General features: G+C 39.0%; 1 protein-coding gene across 2 annotated transcripts in view; it reads right to left on the bottom strand.

Annotated features, from left to right (window-relative positions):
- The window catches only part of cfh (complement factor H), a 65,778-nt gene that overhangs the window by 34,601 nt on the left and 6,491 nt on the right, over positions 1–24,686 (bottom strand). For both annotated transcript variants that reach the window (XM_062028524.1, XM_062028525.1), the window contains exons 4-10: positions 22,941–23,046; positions 22,709–22,785; positions 22,441–22,623; positions 10,465–10,647; positions 8,488–8,682; positions 8,172–8,351; positions 2,784–2,948 (exon numbers count right to left, since the gene is read on the bottom strand). In XM_062028524.1, the coding sequence (XP_061884508.1) occupies positions 2,784–2,948; positions 8,172–8,351; positions 8,488–8,682; positions 10,465–10,647; positions 22,441–22,623; positions 22,709–22,785; positions 22,941–23,046 (1,089 nt within the window). The remainder of the gene's footprint in view (positions 1–2,783; positions 2,949–8,171; positions 8,352–8,487; positions 8,683–10,464; positions 10,648–22,440; positions 22,624–22,708; positions 22,786–22,940; positions 23,047–24,686) is intronic.

The raw sequence follows: 24,686 nt of genomic DNA, 5'->3' as shown, positions 1-24,686 counted from the left end.
GATCCCCTCAACACCCTGACTGCGCCTAGAAATTCTGTCCATAAAAGTTATGAACAGAATCGGTGACAAAGGGCAGCCTTGGCGGAGTCCAACCCTCACTGGAAACGTGTCCGACTTACTGCCGGCAATGCGGACCAAGCTCTGACACTGATCATACAGGGAGCGGACCGCCACGATCAGAAAGTCCGATACCCCATACTCTCTGAGCACTCCCCACAGGACTTACCGGGGGACACGGTTGAATGCCTTCACCAAGTCCACAAAGCACATGTAGACTGGCTGGGCAAACTCCCATGCACCCTCAAGGACCCTTGAGGGTGCATGGGACTTGGCGAAGTAGTGCATGCATAGCAATGCTAGTATTAGCTACACCAGTGTAGTGTTGTCCCGATACCAATATTTTAGTACCGCTACCGGTACCAAAGTTATTTCGATACTTTTCGATACTTTTCTAAATAAAGGTGACCACAAAAAAATAGCATTATTGGCTTTATTTTAACAAAAAATCTTACGGTACTTTAAACATTATTATTGCAAGCTAGTCCTTAAATAAAATAGTGAACATACTAGACAACTTGTCTTTTGATGACAAGCTGGTGTGTTTGATAGCTCGCAGGAGATACCATAGAAGTCCATTCTCCAAGGTTAATTCTGTACATTTTAATTCCACTACTTTATAAAACTATTGTTGTTGTCTGTTTTTTAATTTAATTTAATTTTTTAAATTAATGAATTTAATTAAATACATTTTAACATTTATTTTAAATTTACATTTTTTAACGAATTAATTTAAATAATTAATTGATTACTTTAAATAATTCATAAATTAATTAATACATTAATTTAATTTAATTTAATTTTAATTTTAATTTACATTTAAAATTGTATTTAATTTTAATTTAATTTAATTTAATTTTAATTCCACTACTTTATAAAACTATTGTTGTTGTCTGTTTTACATTATATTGTATTGTTTTTTTGTATAATGTTTATTTTCGAAAAGTTTCTGTTTTACTTTTTAAAAAGTTAAAAATTGTTGTGTTTTGGAGTGCCAAGCAATGACTATCGGTTGAAGGGTTTAAAAACAACTGTTGTTTTTGACACAAAATTTGTATTTTTAAAAAAAAAACAAAATATGTGTTTTTCTTTCTAAAAAAGCATATTATTATTGTGGTGTTTTTTGCAGGGTTCCAACACAGATTATTTTGAATTTCAAACTATTTCAATGGGGATAATTGATTTGAAAGTATTATGGGTTACAAGCTCTGTCAGTGAACTACAACTAGACTAAACGCGTCAGCTGAGGTACCGCTGCTTTTTGCTGTTAATTGGTTCCGGAAATAATTTCCACGAAGGAGGAATAATTTATCATGAATCAAATATTATTATAGCTAGAGGATGACAAACCTTTTTAATGACTTTCATTTACATTTTTCAACATTATGAGAGCCCTCAAGACATGAAATAAAACATTATGGTTGAGCTTACACTCTTTTAATCGAATAAAAGGCTGAGCCAATCAGTGACCACGATACTGAACAGCGCACTGTGATTGGTTTGGTCTCGTCTTGTGGCCAAAACTAAGTTGTGTTAATATTTTTAGTCCATCTAGCCATTTCTACGCTGGAAAATATTTGATTTAGCCCAAATTATGAAGAATGTGCTTTAATATATATATATATATATATATATATATATATATATATATATATATATATATATATATATATATATATATATATATATATATATATATATATATATATATATATATATATATATATATATATAAACAAAAAAAGTGTGGTGAAGCTGGAATATTTGAAGCACAAGTTCTTGACTTGAGCGTTTTGGTTAGATAATAGAAATGTTCCGAATTAATAAATTGGTTCAAATTAAGCGGGAGATATTGAGCATGACTGGTTAAGGCTTGATATGATTTCATCTCCCTAGCCTCTGTTGCAAGTCTGGAGATGTATGTTGTAATATGTATATGTGCTTTGCTATGGAGTTTTTTTCCCCACTCCAGACTGGGCCCCCTTAGGAGCCCAGTCTGATCTTGAACGGGTTTGTGCTGAAAACAAAGTTTTGTTGTACTTTTGCAATGACAATAAAGACCTACCTACCTACCTACCTAACCTAACATGAACTTTTTACAGACTATCGTAACTGCTAGAATAATTATGCATATATTATCACACAACTCTTATGCTTAAGGGCCGTTGCTATAGTTATTATCAATTGTGCTGAAATTGTATTTTTCTTTGTCTGTGCAAAGCTGGCAATCCAAAAGATTGCAAGCCAGTCACGTATCAGATGTTTGTTTCCAGAATCCGCCTGCTGACTGCCAAGGCCGGACATCGAGTACCGTGACGCAGACAGAGCAGAGACAAGGCGATATCACGACTGTCAGCACATTTGCATTTTTTGTATAATCATATATTGTGTCTAACTGGAGCTGTCGAGATTACTCCCTTTCCTCAGCGACAGCTTCAGTGATGTAACCAGGGAACTCCCAAATAAATAGAGGAAGCACGTGGGCTGGACTTTTAGAACGTAGTTTGGACCTGTAACTAGAGTACAGCCCAAAACACGTCTCTCCTCAATTGAGCCAAATTGAACTCTGTCTCTGCATGATTCCTTGCTTCTCGTCTGTTTAATAGATGTCATCAGGTGTTGAGCTTTGTCAGGTTAGATATCTTCGAAACACCACTATGATTGTTGTTGTTTACCTAATACTTTTTCTTTTTTCTTTCCACAAAAGTACAAAGGTTGCCTCTTACCTTCACAAGGAATTAGACCCCTCCAACCACGTGCTTCACAAAAGAGACTAAACCTTTCTTGAGAACTCTTGCAGACAAAATCGGCTCGATCATTGTCTCTGTATATATGCTGGCCGCGATCCAAATTGTTTGCATTCTGGATTTTCTTACTGTCACATAATATTTCTGGAAAAAAAAGAAAGAAAAAAAAAGGCAATTACGTATTGTACAGTATATGCACATGACTTCGGGTTTAGTTGCCATCCCCAAGCCTGTGGAAATTGTTCAAATAGGGATTTTATACAAAAAAACAAACCATCGGTGTTAATCTAAATAACCCAAAGCAGCACATGATAACATTATTTGGGGGAAAAAAAAAACTTATGCAGGTTGTTAATTAACTTGAAACCAAAATTTGAAGTTAATGTTGTCTTTTGGCATTTGCCGTCCGGGGATGTACCACAGTTTGTCTTTTTTTCAAAAGTTTGTCAAATGCGTTATAGTGTTGTCCTGATACCAATATTTTGGTACCGGTACCGGTAGCAAAATTATTTCAATACTTTTTGGTACTTTTCTAAATAAAGGGGACCACAAAAAATTGCATTATTGGATTTATTTTAACAAAAAAATCTTAGGGTATATTAAACATATGTTTATTATTGCAAGTTTGTCCTTAAATAAAATAGTGAACATACAAGACAACTTGTCTTTTAGTAGTAAGTAAACAAACAAAGGCTCCTTATTAGTCTGCTGACATATGCAGTAACATATTGTGTCATTTATCATTCTATTATTTTGTCAACATTATTAAGGACAAGCGGTAGAAAATGAATTATTAATCTACTTGTTCATTTACTGTTAATATCTGCTTACTTTCTCTTTTAACTTCTGTTAAAATGTAATAATCACTTATTATTCTATTGTTTGATACTTTACATTAGTTTTGGATGATACCACAAATGTGGGTATAATTCCGATACCAAGTAGTTACAGGATCATACATTAGTCATATTCAAAGTCCTCATGTGTCCTCATGAGTTTATAAACATAATGTATATTTTAAAAAAACAAAAGAAGATTTTGTGATGCCAAGAAATATGGACGTAATCATAGTAGTATTGACTAGATACACTACTGTACTTGGCATCATTACAGTGGATGTCAGGTGTAGATCCATCAATGGTGTTTGTTTACATTTTGAAGCATATTTAGCTATTCCTCGTCCTGCAGGGATGATACTTGTAAGAAACATACTTTATTTGTCGCCATGGTGGCGAGGATTAGTGATTTAGAAGAAGCTAAACACTGCCGACTGGGGCTGGACTTTAGCCGCTAGCTAGCTAGCCATGTCTTAAAGCACCTCTTCCGGTGGTCGTTTCAGTGTTATAACTTCACCTTTATCGTTAGTTTTTATGCCAAAAATGCGTCCGTTCTCTCTTTTCTGTCTACACACTGTCTGTTTGTAAGTACTCTGTGATTTTGCGCTGCCGAACATGCTCGTCTGTTGGGGGGAGCTGTACAGGTACTTTTCAGAGGCGGTGTAGTACCGAATATAATTCATTAGTATCGAGGGTACTATACTAATACAACCCTAGTGTGTAATTGTTGGTCGGAAGAGGGTGGATCCTTCAGTGGCATGGTCTTTTTAAAAATAAAAAATTAATAAAAATCAAATCTGGTAAAGCCTGAGCTTGAAAGTGGCAAAAAGGGTCCGACTGAGAAGAACAGCCTCCCTAATGTTCCGGCATCAGGATGTTAACTGCACATCCATCAGGATGTTAACTGCACATCCGGCAACCCAGGAGTCTGTTCTTGAACGCACACCCCTTGAACTCTGTCTTTGCGAGGTGGCTGGAGACAATGATCCCGGTGGTTTAGGCAAAAACTCAGCCGGGTTTCTGAAAAACAATCTGACAACTCAGGAGTCTGAGAAAATGCTTTGTTTTATACTTTTAACCCCGGTGGGACGCATGCTGAACTCAAATGAGAATATAGTCTATAGCATACTTGCCAACCTTGAGACCTCCAATATCGGGAGGTGGGGTGGTTGGGGGCGTGGTTGGGGGCGTGGTTATTTACAGCTAGAATTCACCAACTCGAGTATTTCATATATATATATATATATATATATATATATATATATATATATATATATATATATATATATATATATATATATATATATATATATATATATATATATATATATATATATATATGTATGAAATACTTGACTTTCAGTGAATTCTAGCTATATATATATATATATATATATATATATATATATTTATTTTATTTACATATAAATAAAAGAAATACTTGAATTTCAGTGTTCCGGTGGCTATCCATTAGATGGCAGTATTGTCCTGTTTAACTTCTCCGTTCATGATGAGTATATCATTTCGGCCACCGTGTTCAATGGAGAAGTCTGTTCTACAAAATTTACAGGCAACATACACCTTCCCCTTCGAACTGTCCTGGATGAACTGAAATTCTTGTTTCTATTCGTTTTGGAACTTGCAAGCGTATTTCTTCATCTTGCTCGTCGACGGCGTCGCCATGTCTGTAATTTCCTCGTTCTTCTGCTTCGTCTCCTTGTTGTGTGCGCAGTTGTGCACTCTACTCTCTAAAAGCCCTAGATGTTATGGGCAGGCAAGCTGTTTATATTGTGGGAAAGTGGACGTGAGAACAGGCTGTCCCCACTCAGTCTCAGGTCCGCATTGAGCTGGAGGGGGCGTGGCCTCCAGCTCCGGCTGAATACCGGGAGTTTGTCGGGAGAAAATCTCTGCCGGGAGGTTGTCGGGAGAGGCGCTGAATACCGGGATTCTTCTTTTTGTACTTGCGGACCGGTCAATGCTTGAAAATTTGTCCCACGGACCGGGGGGTGGGGGTGGGGGGGGGGGGGGGGGGGGGACAGTAAAAAAAAAAAAAATATATATTTTTTTCCGTCATAAACAAATACAATCATTGTGCTTACAGACTGTATCCCTGCAGACTGTATTGACTTATATTGATATATAATGTACATATTGTGTTTTTTATGTTGATTTAATAATAAAAAAATAAAAAAAAAAAAAATAAAAAAAAATTAAATTTCTTGTGCGGCCGCGGCCCGGTACCAATCGGTCCACGGACCGGTACCGGGCCGCAGCCCGGTGGTTGGGGACCACTGGTCTATAGGACAGGGGTAGGGAACCTATGGCTCTTGAGCCAGATGTGGCTCTTTTGATGACCGCATCTGGCTCTCAGATAAATCTTAGCTGACATTGCTTAACACGATAATGAATAATTCCGCTGGTAATCACAGTGTTAAAAATAACGTTCAAAATGTAAAACATTCTCATGCATTTTAATCCATCTTCTACCGCACTTGTTCAAGAAGTCGCATAAATGGTAAGAAGTATTTTATTTATTATTGGTTAGCTTCAGAATAACAATGTTATTGAAAAGAATAAGAGACTTATTATTGCCGCGGTCTGGGCACGCGCCAGTGCGCATTCATCTGTGCGCAGCTCCGAGACCAGCGGCAGCGAACAGCTGCAATCAATCTCCGGCAATCTGCACACCTGGAGCTGATGATCAGACCTGCCTTCAAAAGCCTGCACAACCTGCCATCCCTCGCCGGAATATAACCTTCCGTTGGCGTACCATAAGCGATCTACATGCTTGATGAGATCGTTATCTCTTTGCTCTCCGCGTTCTTCCCCGTGCTTGATTTGTCACCCCACATCTGCGGTCCCATCCAAGCTTTCTCATTGTATCTCATTTGGGTTGAGTTTTTCTTTGCCCTGATGTGGGATCTGAGCCGAGGATGTCGTTGTGGGTCGTGCAGCCCTTTGAGACACTCGTGATTTAAAGGCCTACTGAAAGCCACTACTACCGACCACGCAGTCTGATAGTTTATATATCAATGATGAAATCTTAACATTGCAACACATGCCAATACGGCCGGGTTAACTTATAAAGTGCAATTTAAAATTTCCCGCTAAACTTCCGGTTGAAAACGTCTATGTATGATGACGTATGCGCGTGACGTCAATCGTTGAAACGGAAGTATCCGGACACATTGTATCCAATACAAAAAGCTCGGTTTTCATCGCAAAATTCCACAGTATTCTGGACATCTGTGTTGGTGAATCTTTTGCAATTTGTTTAATGAACAATGAAGACTGCAAAGAAGAAAGCTGTAGGTGGGATCGGTGTATTAGCGGCCGGCTAGAGCAACATAACCAGGAGGACTTTGACTTGGATAGCAGACGCGCTATCCGACGCTAGCCGCCGACCGCACGGATGATCGGGTGAAGTCCTTCGTCGCGCTGTCGATCGCTGGAACGCAGGTGAGCACGGGTGTTGATGAGCAGATGAGGGCTGGCTGGCGTAGGTGGATAGCCAATCTTTTTAGCATAGCTCTGTGAGGTCCCGTTGCTAAGTTAGCTTCAATGGCGTCGTTAGCAACAGCATTGTTAAGCTTCGCCAGGCTGGAAAGCATTAACCGTTTATTCACAGGTCCATGGTTTAATAGTATTGTTGATTTTCTGTCTATCCTTCCAGTCAGGGGTTTATTTCTTTTGTTTCTATCTGCAGTTAAGCCCGATGCTATCACGTTAGCTCCGTAGCTAAAGTGCTTCGCCGATGTATTGTCGTGGAGATAAAAGTCACTGTGAATGTCGATTTCGCGTCCTCGACTCTCATTTTCAAGAGGATATAGTATCCGAGGTGGTTTAAAATACAAATCCGTGATCCACAATAGAAAAAGGAGAGAGTGTGGAATCCAATGAGCCAGCTTGTACCTAAGTTACGGTCAGAGCGAAAAAAGATGCGTCCTGCACTGCACTCTAGTCCTTCACTCTTACGTTCCTCATCCACTAATCTTTCATCCTGGCTCAAATTAATGGGGTACTCGTCGCTTTCTAGGTCCGAATCGCTCTCGCTGCTGGTGTAAACAATGGGGAAATGTGAGGAGCCTTTCAACCTGTGACGTCACGCTACTTCCGGTAGGGGCAAGGTTTTTTTTTATCAGCGACCAAAAGTTGTGAACTTTATCGTCGATGTTCTCTACTAAATCCTTTCAGCAAAAATATGGCAATATCGCGAAATGATCAAGTATGACACATAGAATGGATCTGCTATCCCCGTTTAAATAAAAAAAAATCATTTCAGTAGGCCTTTAGGGCTATGTAAATACACTTTGATCGATTGCTCGCTACGAAGAACGAGGCAATTTTCTTATATGTTAGAAAGCGAAAGAAAACAAAAGACCTTTGGTCTTCTTGTCTCTCATAAAGATTGTGAACGACAGGCAAAAAAGTGAAGTTCCCCTTTAAGGGCCACACCACACAAAAATGACATCAAAATGTGTGGCTTCAGCAACATGTGACAAATAGGAGGATACAAGCAAACTTACATTACCTTGACAGGGTGGATTTGGGGTCCATCCATCTCTGGTGCACGTTAGTCTCGTGGCGCCAGCTGTGTGTTTGTATCCTGACCTACATTGATATTCAACCAAAGTGTTCAACTTTAATATCTGTCCCCAGTATACGTTCCAGTACCATACAGTTGGGTCTCGACGGTTTCCGCACGTAACTTCTACAACAGAAGAACACATAAAGTATCTTTAGTGATCAAGGTCCATCATCATTGTTACTAGCTTTTGAAAGAAATGTTGCACTCAGTTTTGCTATGACATGCCATGGCAGATTATATTTAACCCGAGTTGCTTTACCCTGGCATACAGGTCTGATGGTCCATTTTCCGTTTTCTTGGCAGGTCGATACTGCTGAGGTCTGCTGAGAGTTCAAAATCCAGTAGTTTTGTCCGCATGTGACTTTTATTTTGTCGCCGGGTATAAATACATTTTTGGAATCAGATTCATAGCTGGTTCCTTCAATGCTTGGCAGTGTCACTTTGCATTTTACAACTGCAAAAGAAGAAGATCAAGTCATTACTACACTCATTTGTCTGAAGAAACACAGACTATAATATAGGCCAGCACAATTAATTGAATGCCAATTCCAATCATGATTTTTAAAAGAGGATGATTGTCAGCTTTTTAAATGCTAAGACAAGATATTTAATGTTCGAACTGAGAAATATATATACAGGTATATATTTTGCAAACATTCATTAACTTAGAATTTAATGGCAGCAACCCATTGCAAAAAAGTTGGCACAGGGGCATTTTTACCACTGTGTCACATGGCCTTTCCTTTTAACAACACTCAGTAAACGTTTGGGAACTGAGGAGACCAATTTTTGAAGCTTTTCAGGTGGAATTATTTCCCATTCTTGCTTGATGTACAGCTTAAGTTGTTCAACAGTCCGGGGGTCTCCGTTGTGGTGTATTACGTTTCATAATGCGCCACACATTTTCAATGGGAGACAGGTCTGGACTACAGACAGGCCAGTCTAGTACCTGCACTCTTTTACTATGAAGCCACGTTGATGTAACACGTGGCTTGGCATTGTCTTGCTGAAATAAGCAGGGGTGTCCATGATAACAACATTTGTTGCTCCAAAACCTGTATGTACCTTTCAGCATTAATGGTGCCTTCACAGATGTGTAAGTTACCCATGCCTTGGGCACTAATACGCCCCCATACCATCACACATGCTGGCTTTTACACTTTGCGCCTATAACAGTCTGGATGGTTCTTTTTCTCTTTGGTCCGGCGGACACGACATCCACAATTTGAAATGTGAACTCGTCAGACCACAGAACACTTTTCCACTTTGCATCAGTCCATCTTAGATGAGCTCGGGCCCAGTGAAGCCGGCGGCGTTTCTGGGTGTTGTTGATGAATGGCTTTCGCTTTGCATAGTAGAGTTTTAACTTGCATTTACAGATGTAGCGACAAACTGTAGTTACTGACAGTGGTTTTCTGAAGTGTTCCTGAGCCCATGTGGTGATATCCTTTACACACTGATGTCGCTTGTTGATGCAGTACAGCCTGAGGGATGGAAGGTCACGGGCTTAGCTGCTTACGTGCAGTGATTTCTCCAGATTCTCTGAACCCTTTGATGATATTACGGAGCGTAGATGGTGAAATCCCTAAATTCCTTGCAATAGCTGGTTGAGAAAGGTTTTTCTTAAACTGTTCAACAATTTGCTCACGCATTTGTTGACAAAGTGGTGACCCTCGCCCCATCCTTGTTTGTGAATGACTGAGCATTTCATAGAATCTACTTTTATACCCAATCATGGCACCCACCTGTTCCCAATTTGCCTGTTCACCTGTGGGATGTTCCAAATAAGTGTTTGATGAGCATTCCTCAACTTTATCAGTATTTATTGCCACCTTTCCCAACTTCTTTGTCACGAGTTGCTGGCAACAAATTCTAAAGTTAATGATTATTTGCAAAAAAAAAAAATGTTTATCAGTTTGAACATCAAATATGTTGTCTTTGAAGCATATTGAACTGAATATGGGTTGAAAATTATTTGCAAATCATTGTATTCCGTTTATATTTACATCTAACACAATTTCCCAACTCATATGGAAACGGGGTTTGTAGGTTGAAAAGGATTTGCAAATCATGGTATTCTGTTTTTATTTACCTTTTACACAATGTGCCAACTTCACTGGTTTTGGGTTTTCTATTACTTTGACCATAATTGTCCAGGTCTACTACAGTACGATGAATACATACACCTTTTAGTTGTCGTCGTGATACAATGAGCAGGAATTAAATTTGAACTTACCTTCACATGAGGGTGCGGGACTCCACTCGGCTCTCAACCCGACCTTTATGCATTTTGAAGGTCTCCCTTCAGCCTGTTTATGTTTTGGATTACACTGATAAAACAGTACATCGTGCTCTTTGTACTCGTTGGTATTTCCAGGCACAAAGCCATTTTCAATCACCGGTACTGGGCATTTGATCTCTGTGTATTAATGGAGAAAGACACAAGAATGAATAGAGCAACAGAAAAAAAAGGTTACCACCTGGATTTACCTAAGCAAACAGGTAAGACCCTACCTACCACTGAAAAATTGTGACTCGGGTGATTAGGTTTCAACTGATGCAGTGATTTATCTTCAAACAACCACGTTACCATGTAGTCATGAACCATAGTAAAAATAATCCAGATAAGCCCCAAAATCTAAATCAGTTGTTTTTTCTTTCTCCCATTTCGACATTTCTGAAAAGTTGAATGAGAATCTAACCATAACTAAACACCATATTTTTCGAAATACAAAGGTGCATTTAAAATCCTTTCATTTTCTCAAAAATCGACGTATGTACGGAATATTTCTGGTTGTGCTTACCGACCTGGAAGCAATTGTATTTGGTACATGGCGTAATGATAATTGTGACCAGTAGATGGCAGTCAAACATAAAAGACACATGTGGACCGCAGGTTGACGCCCCCCATGGCGCTAGCAAGTAGGGTTGCAAAATTCCGGGAATATTCAAAGTTGGAAACATTCCATGGGAGTTAATGGGAAATTAATGGGAATAAACATTGAATGCAACGTGCTAGATCTTGCAGTACCTAATTTAATGCAAATTCAGTAGAATTTCAACCCTGCACGGTGCATTCTTCCATCACATGTGCAGTGCATTCTTCCATCCCATGCACGGTATAATTCCCAGCATGCTACACACTACAGCAGGGCTATTGAGGCCACACTAGTATTTGAGCCCAAGGACTTCATCCAGTCAGGTAATTTTTGATGATACTTTAAGTAAAACGTTGGTATTTCAGTTTGAGCACATAATAAGGTAAGGCCCCTTAGTTTAATATTTGCAGGTGGATTGGATCACTTCTCGTAGGAAAAGAGGCCCTAATTGGGACTTCGGAATGTAAAAGTCATAACCTTATCCTTGAGAAGAGACTACCTGTCTAGCTCAACGCCAACATTTAAGTTCTGACTTAAAGCAGTTGTTTTCCAGACACTTACACACGAACATCTCCTTTTATGGTGAGGATGTGCTCTCCTGACTTAGCACACACACAGACTAGTGTTGTAACGATACCAATATTTTGGTACCGGTACTAAAATTATTTCGATACTCTTCGGTACTTTTCTAAATAAAGGGGACCACAAAAAAAATTCATTATTGGCTTTATTTTAACAAAAAATCTTAGGGTACATTAAACATATGTTTATTATTGAAGGTAAGTCCTTAAATAAAATATTGAACATACTAGACAACTTGTTTCTTAGCAGTAAGTAAACAAACAAAGGCTCCTAATTTAGTCTGCTGACGTATGCAGTAACATATTGTGTCATTTATCATTCTATTATTTGGTCAACATTATTAAGGACAAGCGGTAGAAAATCATATGTTAAAGGCCTACTGAAATGATTTTTTTTAATTTAAACGGGAATAGCAGATCCATTCTATGTGTCATACTTGATCATTTCGCGATATTGCCATATTTTTGCTGAAAGGATTTAGTAGAGAAAATCGACGATAAAGTTCGCAACTTTTGCTCGCTGATAAAAAAAAGCCTTGCCTGTACCGGAAGTAGCGTGACGTCACAGGAGCTAGTATTCCTCACAATTCCGCATTGCTTACAATGGAGCGAGAGAGATTTGGACCGAGAAAGTGACGATTACCCCATTAATTTGAGCGAGGTTGAAAGATTCGTAGATGAAGAACGTTACAGTGAAGGACTTGAGAGGCAGTGATGGACGTATCTTTTTTCGCTCTGACCGTAACTTAGGTACAAGCTGGCTCATTGGATTCCACACTCTCTCCTTTTTCTATTGTGGATCACGGATTTGTATTTTAAACCACCTCGGATACTATATCCTCTTGAAAATGAGAGTCGAGCACGCGAAATGGACATTTAAAGTGACTTTTATCTCCAAGACAATACATCGGTGACACACTTAGCTACTGAGCTAGCGTGATAGCATCGTTCTCAAATGAAGATAGAAACAAAATAAATAAACCCCTGACTGGAAGGATAGACAGAAGACCAACAATAATATTAAACCATGTACATGTAACTACACGGTTAAAAATTCTCAGCCTGGTAAGGCTTAACTATGCTGTTGCTAACGACGCTAAGGCTAATTTAGCAACTTAGCAACCGGACCTCACAGAACTATGTACTCTCTCCTTTTTCTATTGTGGATCACGGATTTGTATTTTAAACCACCTCGGATACTATATCCTCTTGAAAATGAGAGTCGAGCACGCGAAATGGACATTTAAAGTGACTTTTATCTCCAAGACAATACATCGGTGACACACTTAGCTACTGAGCTAACGTGCTAGCATCGTTCTCAAATGAAGATAGAAACAAAATAAATAAACCCCTGACTGGAAGGATAGACAGAAGACCGACAATAATATTAAACCATGTACATGTATCTACACGGTTAAAAATTCTCAGCCTGGTAAGGCTTAACTATGCTGTTGCTAACGACGCAAAGGCTAATTTAGCAACTTAGCAACCGGACCTCACAGAACTATGTACTCTCTCCTTTTTCTATTGTGGATCACGGATTTGTATTTTAAACCACCTCGGATACTATATACTCTTGAAAATGAGAGTCGAGCACGCGAAATGGACATTTAAAGTGACTTTTATCTCCAAGACAATACATCGGTGACACACTTAGCTACTGAGCTAGCGTGATAGCATCGTTCTCAAATGAAGATAGAAACAAAATAAATAAACCCCTGACTGGAAGGATAGACAGAAGACCAACAATAATATTAAACCATGTACATGTAACTACACGGTTAAAAATTCTCAGCCTGGTAAGGCTTAACTATACTGTTGCTAACGACGCTAAGGCTAATTTAGCAACTTAGCAACCGGACCTCACAGAACTATGTACTCTCTCCTTTTTCTATTGTGGATCACGGATTTGTATTTTAAACCACCTCGGATACTATATCCTCTTGAAAATGAGAGTCGAGCACGCGAAATGGACATTTAAAGTGACTTTTATCTCTAAGACAATACATCGGTGACACACTTAGCTACTGAGCTAACGTGCTAGCATCGTTCTCAAATGAAGATAGAAACAAAAGAAATAAACCCCTGACTGGAAGGATAGACAGAAGATCAACAATACTATTAAACCATGTACATGTAACTACACGGTTAAAAATTCTCAGCCTGGTAAGGCTTAACTATGCTGTTGCTAACGACGCTAAGGCTAATTTAGCAACTTAGCAACCGGACCTCACAGAACTATGATAAAACATTAGCGCTCCACCTACGCCAGCCAGCCCTCATCTTCCCATCAACAGCCGTGCTCACCTGCATTCCAGCGATCGACGGCGCGACGAAGGACTTCATCCGTGGGTTTGGCGGCAAGCATCGGCTAGGCGTCTGCTTTCAGGGTAAGTAGTCCTTGTTGTGTTGCTGTAAGTATTGTAATGCCCCGCAGTGGAGAAGGAGTCACACAGACGAGGATGCGCTGCTCAATCGCTTTATTAACAAGCGGTAACTGGTTGTAGTTCAAAAAGTAACACACACACATACACGAGCTGCTGTTAGCCAAAACTCACGCTCACACACACTCAAGTTCTCCGCCAACTCACTCGCGCATGCACGTTCCCCAAACCCTTAAAGACACAGTACACTAATGCAAATATCACAGACATTACAGTATTGTACTTAGCCGCTAAGACACCGATCGATCCCACCTACAACGTTCTTCTTTGCAGTCTCCATTGTTCATTAAACAAATTGCAAAAGATTCACCAACACAGATGTCCAGAATACTGTGGAATTTTGTCGAAGAAAACAAGAGGCTTTTCTATCGGGTCCGATGGGGTCCAACCACTTCCATTGCTTTTGGGAAGTCACGCGCATAAATCATATCCAAAGGAGTTTTTCAACCGGAAGTGTGGCGGGAATTTTAAAATTGCACTTTATAAGTTAACCCGGCCGTATTGGCATGTGTTGCAATGTTAAGATTTCATCATTGATATATAAACTATCAGACTGCGTGGTCGGTAGTAGTGGCTTTCAGTAGGCCTTTAATCTACTTGTTCATTTATTGTTAATATCTGCTTACTTTCTCTTTCAACATGTTCTATCTACACTTGTGTTAAAATGTAATAATCACTTATTCTTCTGTTGTTTGATAATTTACATTAGTTTTGGATGATACCACACATTTGGGTATCAATCCGATACCAAGTAGTTACAGGATCATACATTGGTCATATTCAAAGTCCGCATGTATCAAGGGACATATTTCCTGAGTTTATAAACATAATTTACATTTAAAAAAAACGAAAGAAGATTTTGTGATGTTAAAAAATATTGATGTAATCATAGTATTATGGACTAGATACACTTTTGTACTTGGTATCATTACAGTGGATGTTAGGTGTAGATCCACCAATGGCGTTTGTTTATATTGTAGCGTCCCGGAAGAGTTGGTGCTGCAGGGAATTCTGGGAATTTGTTATGTAGTGTTTATGTTGTGTTGCGGTGCAATTATTCTTCCAAAATGTGTTTGTCGTTGTTGTTTGGTGTGGTTTCAATATATGGCACATGTTTATGACAGTGTTGCCGTAGTTCATACTGCCACTCTTAGTGTGACATGTATGGCTGTTGACTAAGTATGAAATTCATTCGCACTTGTGCAGTGTGATCAAAGTCAAGATGATTGTGTAATTAGTTCATTATCGTACATAATGTGATCTTGGTTAGACTTTGTTAATTATAGACTATTTGATTTGTCAATTTTATATTACATAAATCGGGCAAAATTGATTTTCAAAAAATAAATTAAAGACTGAAAGTTGTCATCGATCCCACCAGGGGGGTCGGCATTGTCAGTGGGTGCTCGGGCCCCGAAGCACCCACGGGATCGGCGCCTATGCTCGCCTCCATGGGGACAAATAAAGTAAGTTTCTTACAAGTATTATCCCTGCAGCTAAATATGCTTCACTACACACCGTAGCTCACCGGTGTCACAATGTAAACAAACCCCATGTGTGGATTTACACCTGACATCCACTGTAATGATACCAAGTACAGAAGCGTATCTAGTCGATACTACTATGATTACGTCGGTGTTTTTTGGCATCACATCTTATTTTTTTTAAAATGTATATTATGTTTATAAACTCAGTAAATATGTCCCTGGACACATGAGGACTTTGAATATGACCAATGTATGATCCTGTAACTACTTGGTATCGGATTGATTTGTGGTATCATCCAAGACTAATGTAAAGTATCCAAACAACAGAAGAATAAGTGATTATTACATTTTAACAGAAGTGTAGATAGAACATGTTAAAAGAGAAAATAAGCAGATATTAACAGTAAATGAACAAGTAGATTAATAATTCATTTTCTACCACTTGTCCTTAATAATGCTGACAAAATAATAGAATGGAAAATGACACAATATGTTACTGCATATGTCAGCAGACTAATTAGGAGTCTTTGTTTGCTTACTTACTACTAAAAGACAAGATGTCTTGTATGTTCACTATTTTATTTAAAGGCCTACTGAAAGCCACTACTACCGACCACGCAGTTTGATAGTTTATATATTAATGATGAAATCTTAACATTGCAACACATGCCAATACGGCCGGGTTAACTTATGAAGTGCAATTTTAAATTTCCCGGGAAACTTCCGCTTGAAAACGTCTATGTATGATGACGTATGCGCGTGACGTCACGACGGCATCGAAAGTATTCGTACCCAATGTGTCACCATACAAACTGCTCTGTTTTCATCGAACAATTCAACAGTATTCTGGACATCTGTGTTGGTGAATCTTTTGCAATTTGTTTAATGGACAATGGAGACTGCAAAGAAGAAAGTTGTAGGTGCGATCGGTGTATTAGCGGCTGGCTGCAGCAACACAACCACGAGGTTGTGTTGTGTTTGAGCTGGATAGCAGACGCGCTACCGTGAGTACAGCTTTGGCTTCCAAACATTTGATCGCTTGCCCATACGTGCGTGTCGCTGTGTGCATGTCACGTACGTAACTTTGGGGAAATATATGTTTCTTGCCGACTTTGATGGCGGCCGGGGTGTCGTCGAAAGCTACAACGCCCACTGCCGCCGCCGCTCCGTAGTTAGCTTCAATTGTTAAGCTTCGCCAAGCTGGAAATTATTAACCGTGGATTTACATGTTCATGGTTTAATAGTATTGTTGATTTTCTGTCTATCCTTCCAGTCAGGGTTTTTTTAAATTTTGTTTCTATCTGCATTTGAGCCTGATGCTATCACGTTAGCTCTGTAGCTAAAGAGCTTCACCGATGTATTGTCGTGGAGATAAAAGTCACTGTGAATGTCCATTTCGCGTTCTCGACTCTCAATTTCAAGAGGATATAGTATCCGAGGGGGTTTAAAATACAAATCCGTGATCCACAATAGAAAAAGGAGAAAGTGTGGAATCCAATGAACCCTTGTACCTAAGTTACGGTCAGAGCGAAAAAAGATACACCCTGCACTACACTCTAGTCCTTCACTCTAACGTTCCTCATCCACGAATCTTTCATCCTCGCTCAAATTAATGGGGTAATCGTCGCTTTCTTGGTCCGAATCTCTCTCGCTCCATTGTAAACAACGGGGAATTGTGAGGAATCCTTCCTCCTGTGACGTCACGCTACTTCCGGTACAGGCAAGGCTTTTTTTTTATCAGCGACCAAAAGTTGCGAACTTTATCGTCGTTGTTCTATACTAAATCCTTTCAGCAAAAATATGGCAATATCGCGAAATGATCAAGTATGACACATAGAATGGATCTGCTATCCCCGTTTAAATACAACATTTTCATTTCAGTAGGCCTTTAAGGACAAACTTGCAATAAGAAACATATGTTTAATGTACCTTAAGATTTTTTGTTAAAATAAAGCCAATAATGCCATTTTTTGTGGTCCCCTTTATTTAGAAAAGTATCAAAATAATTTTGGTACCGGTACCGGTACCAAAATATTGGTATCGGGACAACACTAGTATGCAGTATCTCCTTGCCAAAAATGTTTACATTCTGAATGTACATGTAGCCGAGCTAAATTTCATTTTGTTTTAGGTCATTTATTCACATAATTTTCTGTTGTGAACATCCCCAAAAGTGTCTATTATTGTAAATAGGTTCCACTCTATTCTTTTCCTTTACATACCTTTTCGTTTCCCTGGGGGGTGATTTGTCGTCGCACCTGTGTGTATCCAGCTTCAGTGAGCACTGACGCTCGGAGCTGGTAAGTCATGTTTATGTCTCTCTCCCTTTATTTTTATAAAAACTTTTTGGTTGTCGCTCTTAGAGTATTTTATAAGAATGCACACTGTCTTGTGACGTGCTGCAGGTTAAATTCTCGAACTTTCTGTTTGTTGAATTGTTGTAAAAACCGGACTTTTATATTTAAATGATGTGTGGATTAGCTTAATGCTAGCGGCAGTTAATACGGGGTTTCCTGGTCTTGTGAGTTTGCGCACGGGTCAAAAACTCCGCTGCGTGTCTGTGTGGACATCTTGTGTGCCGCTGTGGAATTAATATGTGCATTATTTATTTCTTTATTCTGTAGTGGAGAGAAATCCTGTGTACTATGGACTGTGTGTGATGCCCTGTTCTTTTTGTTCCTATCAAAAAAAGGTATGTCTGTTATGAGGTTTTTGGCATACCGTATTTTTCGGACCATAAGTCACAGTTTTTTTCATAGTTTGGCCGGGGGTGCGAGTTATACTCAGGAGCGACTTATTATCACATTAGCGTAAAATATCAAATAATATTATTTAGCTCAGTCACGTAAGAGACTAGACGTATAAGATTTCATGGGATTTAGCGATTAGGAGTGACAGATTGTTTGGTAAACGTATAGCATGTTCTATATGTTATAGTTATTTGTATGACTCTTACCATAATATGTTACGTTAACATACCAGGCACGTTCTCAGTTGGTTATTTATGCCTCATATAACGTACACTTATTCAGCCTCTTGTTCACTATTCTTTATTCATTTTAAATTGCCTTTCAAATGTCTATTCTTGGTTTTGGGTTTTCTCAAATAAATTTCCCCTAAAAATGCGACTTAAACTCCAGTGCGACTTATATATGTTTTTTTCCTTCTTTATTATGCATTTTTGGTCGGTGCGACTTATACTCCGGAGCGACTTATACTCCAAAAAATACAGTAGTTTATTGTAGAAAAATATAAAATGAGTTGATGTGAGTGGGAAAAATGAGGTAAATTGCTGCACATATTAAAGATCCTTTTTCTTAATATATATTTTTGTTATTTGCTGTTTTTTATTCAATTAATTTATTTGAGACTATTTTATGCTTTATTTACCTTTTATTATTATTATTATTTTATTTATTATTATTTCCACATGTAAGCATAAATACCGTATTTTTCGGATTATAAATCGCAGTTTTTTTCATAGTTTGGCCGGGGGTGCGACTTATTCTTCGGAGCGACTTATGTGTGAAATTATTAACTCATTACCGTAAAATATCAAATAATATTATTTATCTCATTCCCGTAAGAGACGAGGCAAATGTCAGCAATCGTCACGCACACGTCAACCAATAAAAATTTGTCGGGGGGCGGGTAATGGCAGAAGTGCATTGTGGGTCATGGCAGAAGTGCATTGTGGGTCACGGGATGCTACCTGCTACTACGTCCGTAGCTATAAAAATTGATCATTTCAACATTGGCGGTAACTTACAAAAACTGAGAAGGGCTGAACAAAAATGGCACCGAAAAGGAAATCATATACTGCAGATTACAAGCTGGATGTAGTGAAATATGCAGCAGAAAACGGCAAGAGGAAGCGGAATTGGAGTTGGCAGAATTGGCAGAGTAGTTTAGAAGCGACACCGAGGAAGAAGATTTCATGGGATTTAGCGATTAGGAGTGACAGATTGTTTGGTAAACGTATAGCATGTTCTATACCGTATTTCCTTGAATAGCCGCAGGGGCGTTAATTAATTTAAAACCTCCTGTCACTCCGGCGTTTACCGGAAGCCATGCGGTAATTATTTTAAAACCTCTTCTCACTCCGGTGTTTACCAAAAGGAATGCGGTAAATTTAGGCGTGCGCTTTGAGTGTGATGTAAGCATACCATCATGAAAAGCACATTTAATAAAAAAAACGTTATTATGGTCTTACCTGTACTTATAAATGGAGTCCATTAGCAGCTCCTTCTGACCAAAAGCATCGATAACTTGTTTATAGAAGTCTTCCTTATTTTCTTTCTTCCGTTTTAAAAGTCTCTCCGTCTCGATGGAGATATTCCTTTAATTATTACCTCCTGCTTCGATTGAAAGTCCAGTTTAGAAAACTGTTTTATTTTAGATACCGGTATGTAATCCTCCATGTTAAAGGCCTACTGAAATGAATTTTTTTTATTTAAACGGGGATAGCAGATCTATTCTATGTGTCATACTTGATCATTTCGCGATATTGCCATATTTTTGCTGAAAGGATTTAGTATAGAACAACGACGATAAAGATTGCAACTTTTGGTATCTGATTAAAAAAAAGGCTTGCCCCTACCGGAAGTAGCGTGACGTAGTCAGTTGAACATATACGCAAAGTTCCCTATTGTTTACAATGATGGCCGCATGAAGTGAGAGAGATTCGGACCGAGAAAGCGACAATTTCCCCATTAATTTGAGCGAGGATGAAAGATTTGTGGATGAGTAAAGTGCAAGTGAAGGACTAGTGGGGCTATTCAGATAGGGAAGATGCTGTGAGAGCCGGGGGTGACCTGATATTCAGCTGGGAATGACTACAACAGTAAATAAACACAAGACATATATATACTCTATTAGCCACAACACAACCAGGCTTATATTTAATATGCCACAAATTAATCCTGCATAAAAACACCTGCGTGTTTGTTACGCTAGCTCCTAGCTCCTATGCTAGCTCCTAGCTCCATAGAACACGCCAATACAATTCAAACACCTGATCAACACACACAATCACTCAGCCCAAAAGACCGTTCACCTAACCCAAGGTTCATAAAGCTTATATATTTTTAAAAAGTTACGTACATACGCAAAAAAAAGTTGCGCACATACGGTCAAGCGATCAAATGTTTAGAAGCCAAAGCTGCATACTCACAGTAGCACGTCTGCGTCTTTGTCATCCAAATCAAAGTAATCCTGGTAAGAGTCTGTGTTGTCCCAGTTCTCTACAGGCGTCTGTGTATCGAAGTCAAAAGTCCTCCTGGTTAGAGTCTCTGTTATCCTAGTTCTTCCATCTTGACTGCATCTTTCGGGAATGTAAACAAAGAAGCGCCGGCTGTGTACTGTTGTTGCTGACTACGTTCGAAAAATACGTCCATTTCGCACCGACAACTTTCTTCTTTGCTTGCTCAGCTTCCTTCTCCATAATGCAATGAACATGATTGCAACAGATTCACGAACACAGATGTCCAGAATACTGTGGAATTATGAAATGAAAACAGAGCTTTTTCGTATTGGCTTCAATGTGGAAGGCATACCCGTGTTCGCCGGGCTACGTCACGCGCATACGTCATCCTCAGAGGCGTTTCGAACCGGAAGTTTAGCGGCAAATTTAAAATGTCACTTTATAAGTTAACCCGGCCGTATTGGCATGTGTTATAATGTTAAGATTTCATCATTGATATTTAAACTATCAGACTGCGTGGTCGGTAGTAGTGGGTTTCAGTAGGCCTTTAAAAGTAAAAGTTCAGGCGAGAGAAAAAAAAAAAAAAAATCTCTTGCTGCGTGTTGTCACTTCTTCTGCAGTACCGGAAGTCGCAAGAAGGATCACTAGCCCGGCAGCGCCCTCTACCACCAGGAGGTTTAATGACTCATACAGTATTTGACACACGCAGATACGGTATATTAATAAAACATAGCTGCTTACTGTTCTTTTTAGCATACTGTACCGGTATTCAATAGCTTGGACCTTAAATCCTACTGAATAGCTCTTTATCTTTTTTCCTTTGTGCGATTGCAAACTACTGAAAGCAGCTTCCTCCATTTTGAAAATGAGGACAGGTAAAGCGTCACTCGTGACGTAACGAATTTGACCCGGCAGATGTTCTAGCCATGTGCTAAATATTTTGCGAAACGAGTTTGACCCGGCGAAAATTATAGACATGCGATAATAAAATTAATATTTTGCGAACCGAATTTGATCCGGCGTTAATAATGAACCGGCGATAAGGCCAAGCATGCGTTAATTATTTTGAGAAACGAGTTATTCTAGTAATTCTAGACGTGCGAATACTATATTCCCTGCGCCAATTCAAGGAAATACGGTACGTTATAGTTATTTGAATGACTCTTACCATAATATGTTGCGTTAACATACCAGGCACGTTCTCAGTTGGTTATTTATGCCTCATATAACGTACACTTATTCAGCCTGTTGTTCACTATTCTTTATTTATTTTAAATTGCCTTTCAAATGTCTATTCTTGTTGTTGGCTTTTATCAAATACATTTCCCCCAAAAATGCGACTTATACTCCAGTGCGACTTATATATGTTTTTTTCCTTCTTTATTATGCATTTTCGGCCGGAGCGACGTACACTCCGAAAAATACGGTACCTGAATAATGAGCTAGAGTGAGCACTGACGCTCGGAGCTGTGGAGAGAAATCCTGTGTACTGTGGACTGTGTGTGACGCCCTGTTCTTTTTGTTTCTATCAAAAAAAAGGTGAATAAATCCTCCACGACTCAACTCCTGTGCGTGCCTCACTACATAGACACAACGCAGAACAGCGACTGTTACATACCTTCACATTTTGGAGGAGTGCTGCTCCATTCGCCATTCTCATCGCAGGACATCTCTGAAGACCCGATCAAGATTTCATTGCTTTTCTTGCAGCTAAATTGAAGCACATTGCCAAAGTTGGCTTCTTCCGCGTCCCCAATCACCTCAACGCTGTCTTCCACATTGATCGGTGGGCAGTGGATCACTGACAGAACACAGAGGGGTTATCCCAGTGGCAAATGAGACAACAGCAACCACATGACTATACTCCACTATACTGCGGCATTTACCTTCACAGACTGGAATTGTACCACTCCATCCTTCCAACATGCAACGTCGGTAGTTGGTGCGGCTGACCATTTGGTAACTGGAACACGAATAACGCAGAAAATGCCTTAGTTTCACTTATGTGACATGAATGCTGTGTCTGTTCTATACACTGTCTTGTGGGTTGAATACAAAAGACCCTTAAATATTTAAATTCATTGAACTGAATTATTGATGATGCTTTGTTTTTTTTACCCTTTGTGGCAGGTGTACTTGACTTGTGAGCCAAAGACGAAATCATTGCCTAGCTCCAGATGAAAATCCGCAAACTGGGCCTCACCGGGGTGACCGCATGGCCGTGCTTGAAATATGCAAGGAAGAGAGAACAGGTGAGACGTAATGGAACTCACCATATAACTAGAAGAGGTAATTCCGGAAGGAATTGCGTGTGAATGCTCCAACGCTGAAGTTGAAGTGAAATGCTGAATTGGTTGGTGTTAGGTTTGTTTAAATCGGGCAATAAATGTTGAAGTAGTAAATGGTATTAGGGAATTTCAGGAAAACCGGGAATTTCTTTGAACTTGGAAAAAAGGGTAGGTTGAATTTCCAGAATGGTGGAATGTGTCAAAGGTGGAATGGTTTGGAATGGGTTGAAGAATGTGGGGATTGTGGAAGTTTGAAGGATGTCCCATTAATTTCGATGAGAATTTCCAAAACATTTGGGAATTTCGGGAAAAGTGGGAATTTTTTGGAAAATGGTACAAAACTTTGAATGGTCGGAATGAGTTGGAATGGTTTCCAAATCGGTCGAGAAACGTTGAAGTAAGAACCTTTCGAATTGAGAAATTTTATGACGGATTTCCTAGAATTTTGGGAAAACCGGGAATTTCTTTGAACTTGGAAAAAAAGGTAGTTTGAATTTCCAGAATGGTGGGATGTGTCAAAGGTGGAATGGTTTGAATGGGTTGAAGAATGTGGGAATTGTGGAAGTTTGAAGAATGTCCCATTAATTTCGATGGGAATTTCCAAAACTTTTGGAAATTTCTGGAAAAGCGGGAATTAAAAAAAAAAATTATACAAAACTTTGAATGGTCCGAATGAGTTGAAATGGTTGGTGTTGAAATTTTCCAAATCGGTCGAGAAATGTTTAAGTTGAATGTTGAATTGAGAAATTGTATTACGGAATTCCTGGAATTTCAGGAAAACCAGAATTTTTATTGAACTTGGAAAAAGGGTAGTTTGACTTTCCAGAATGGTGGAATGTGTCAAAGGTGGAATGGGTTGAAGAATGTGGGAATTGTGGAAGTTTGAAGAATGTCCCATTAATTCCGATGGGAATTTCCAAAACTTTTGGAAATTTCAGAAAAAGCGGGAATTAAAAAAAAAAAATTGTACAAAACTTTGAATGGTCTGAATGAGTTGAAACGGTTGGTGTTGAAATTTTCCAAATCGGTCGAGAAATGTTTAAGTTGAATATTGAATTGAGAAATTGTATTACGGAATTCCTGGAATTTCGGGAAAACCGGAAATTTTTTTGAACTTGGAAAAAGGGTAGTTTGACTTTCCAGAATGGTGGAATGTGTCAAAGGTGGAATGGGTTGAAGAATGTGGGAATTGTGGAAGTTTGAAGAATGTCCCATTTTTTTCGATGGGAATTTCCAAAACATTTGGGAAATTTCGGGAAAAGCGGGAATTTTTTTGAAAATGGTACAAAACTTGGAATGGTCTGAATGAGTTGAAATGGTTGGTGTTGAAATTTTCCAAATCGGCCGAGAAATGTTGAAGTAGGAACATGTCGAATTGAGAAATTTTATGACGGATTTCCTAGAATTTTGGGAAAACCGGGAATTTCTTTGAACTTGGAAAAAAAGGCACTTTGAATTTCCAGAATGGTGGAATGTGTCAAAGGTGGAATGGTTTGGAATGGGTTGAAGAATGTGGGAATTGTGGAAGTTTGAAGAATGTCCCATTCATTTCTATGGGAATTTCCAACACATTTGG

This window comes from Entelurus aequoreus, linkage group LG19, assembly GCF_033978785.1.
Source record: "Entelurus aequoreus isolate RoL-2023_Sb linkage group LG19, RoL_Eaeq_v1.1, whole genome shotgun sequence".
In the NCBI taxonomy this organism is placed as follows: domain Eukaryota; kingdom Metazoa; phylum Chordata; class Actinopteri; order Syngnathiformes; family Syngnathidae; genus Entelurus; species Entelurus aequoreus.
This window is presented reverse-complemented; position numbering and strand designations above follow the sequence as displayed.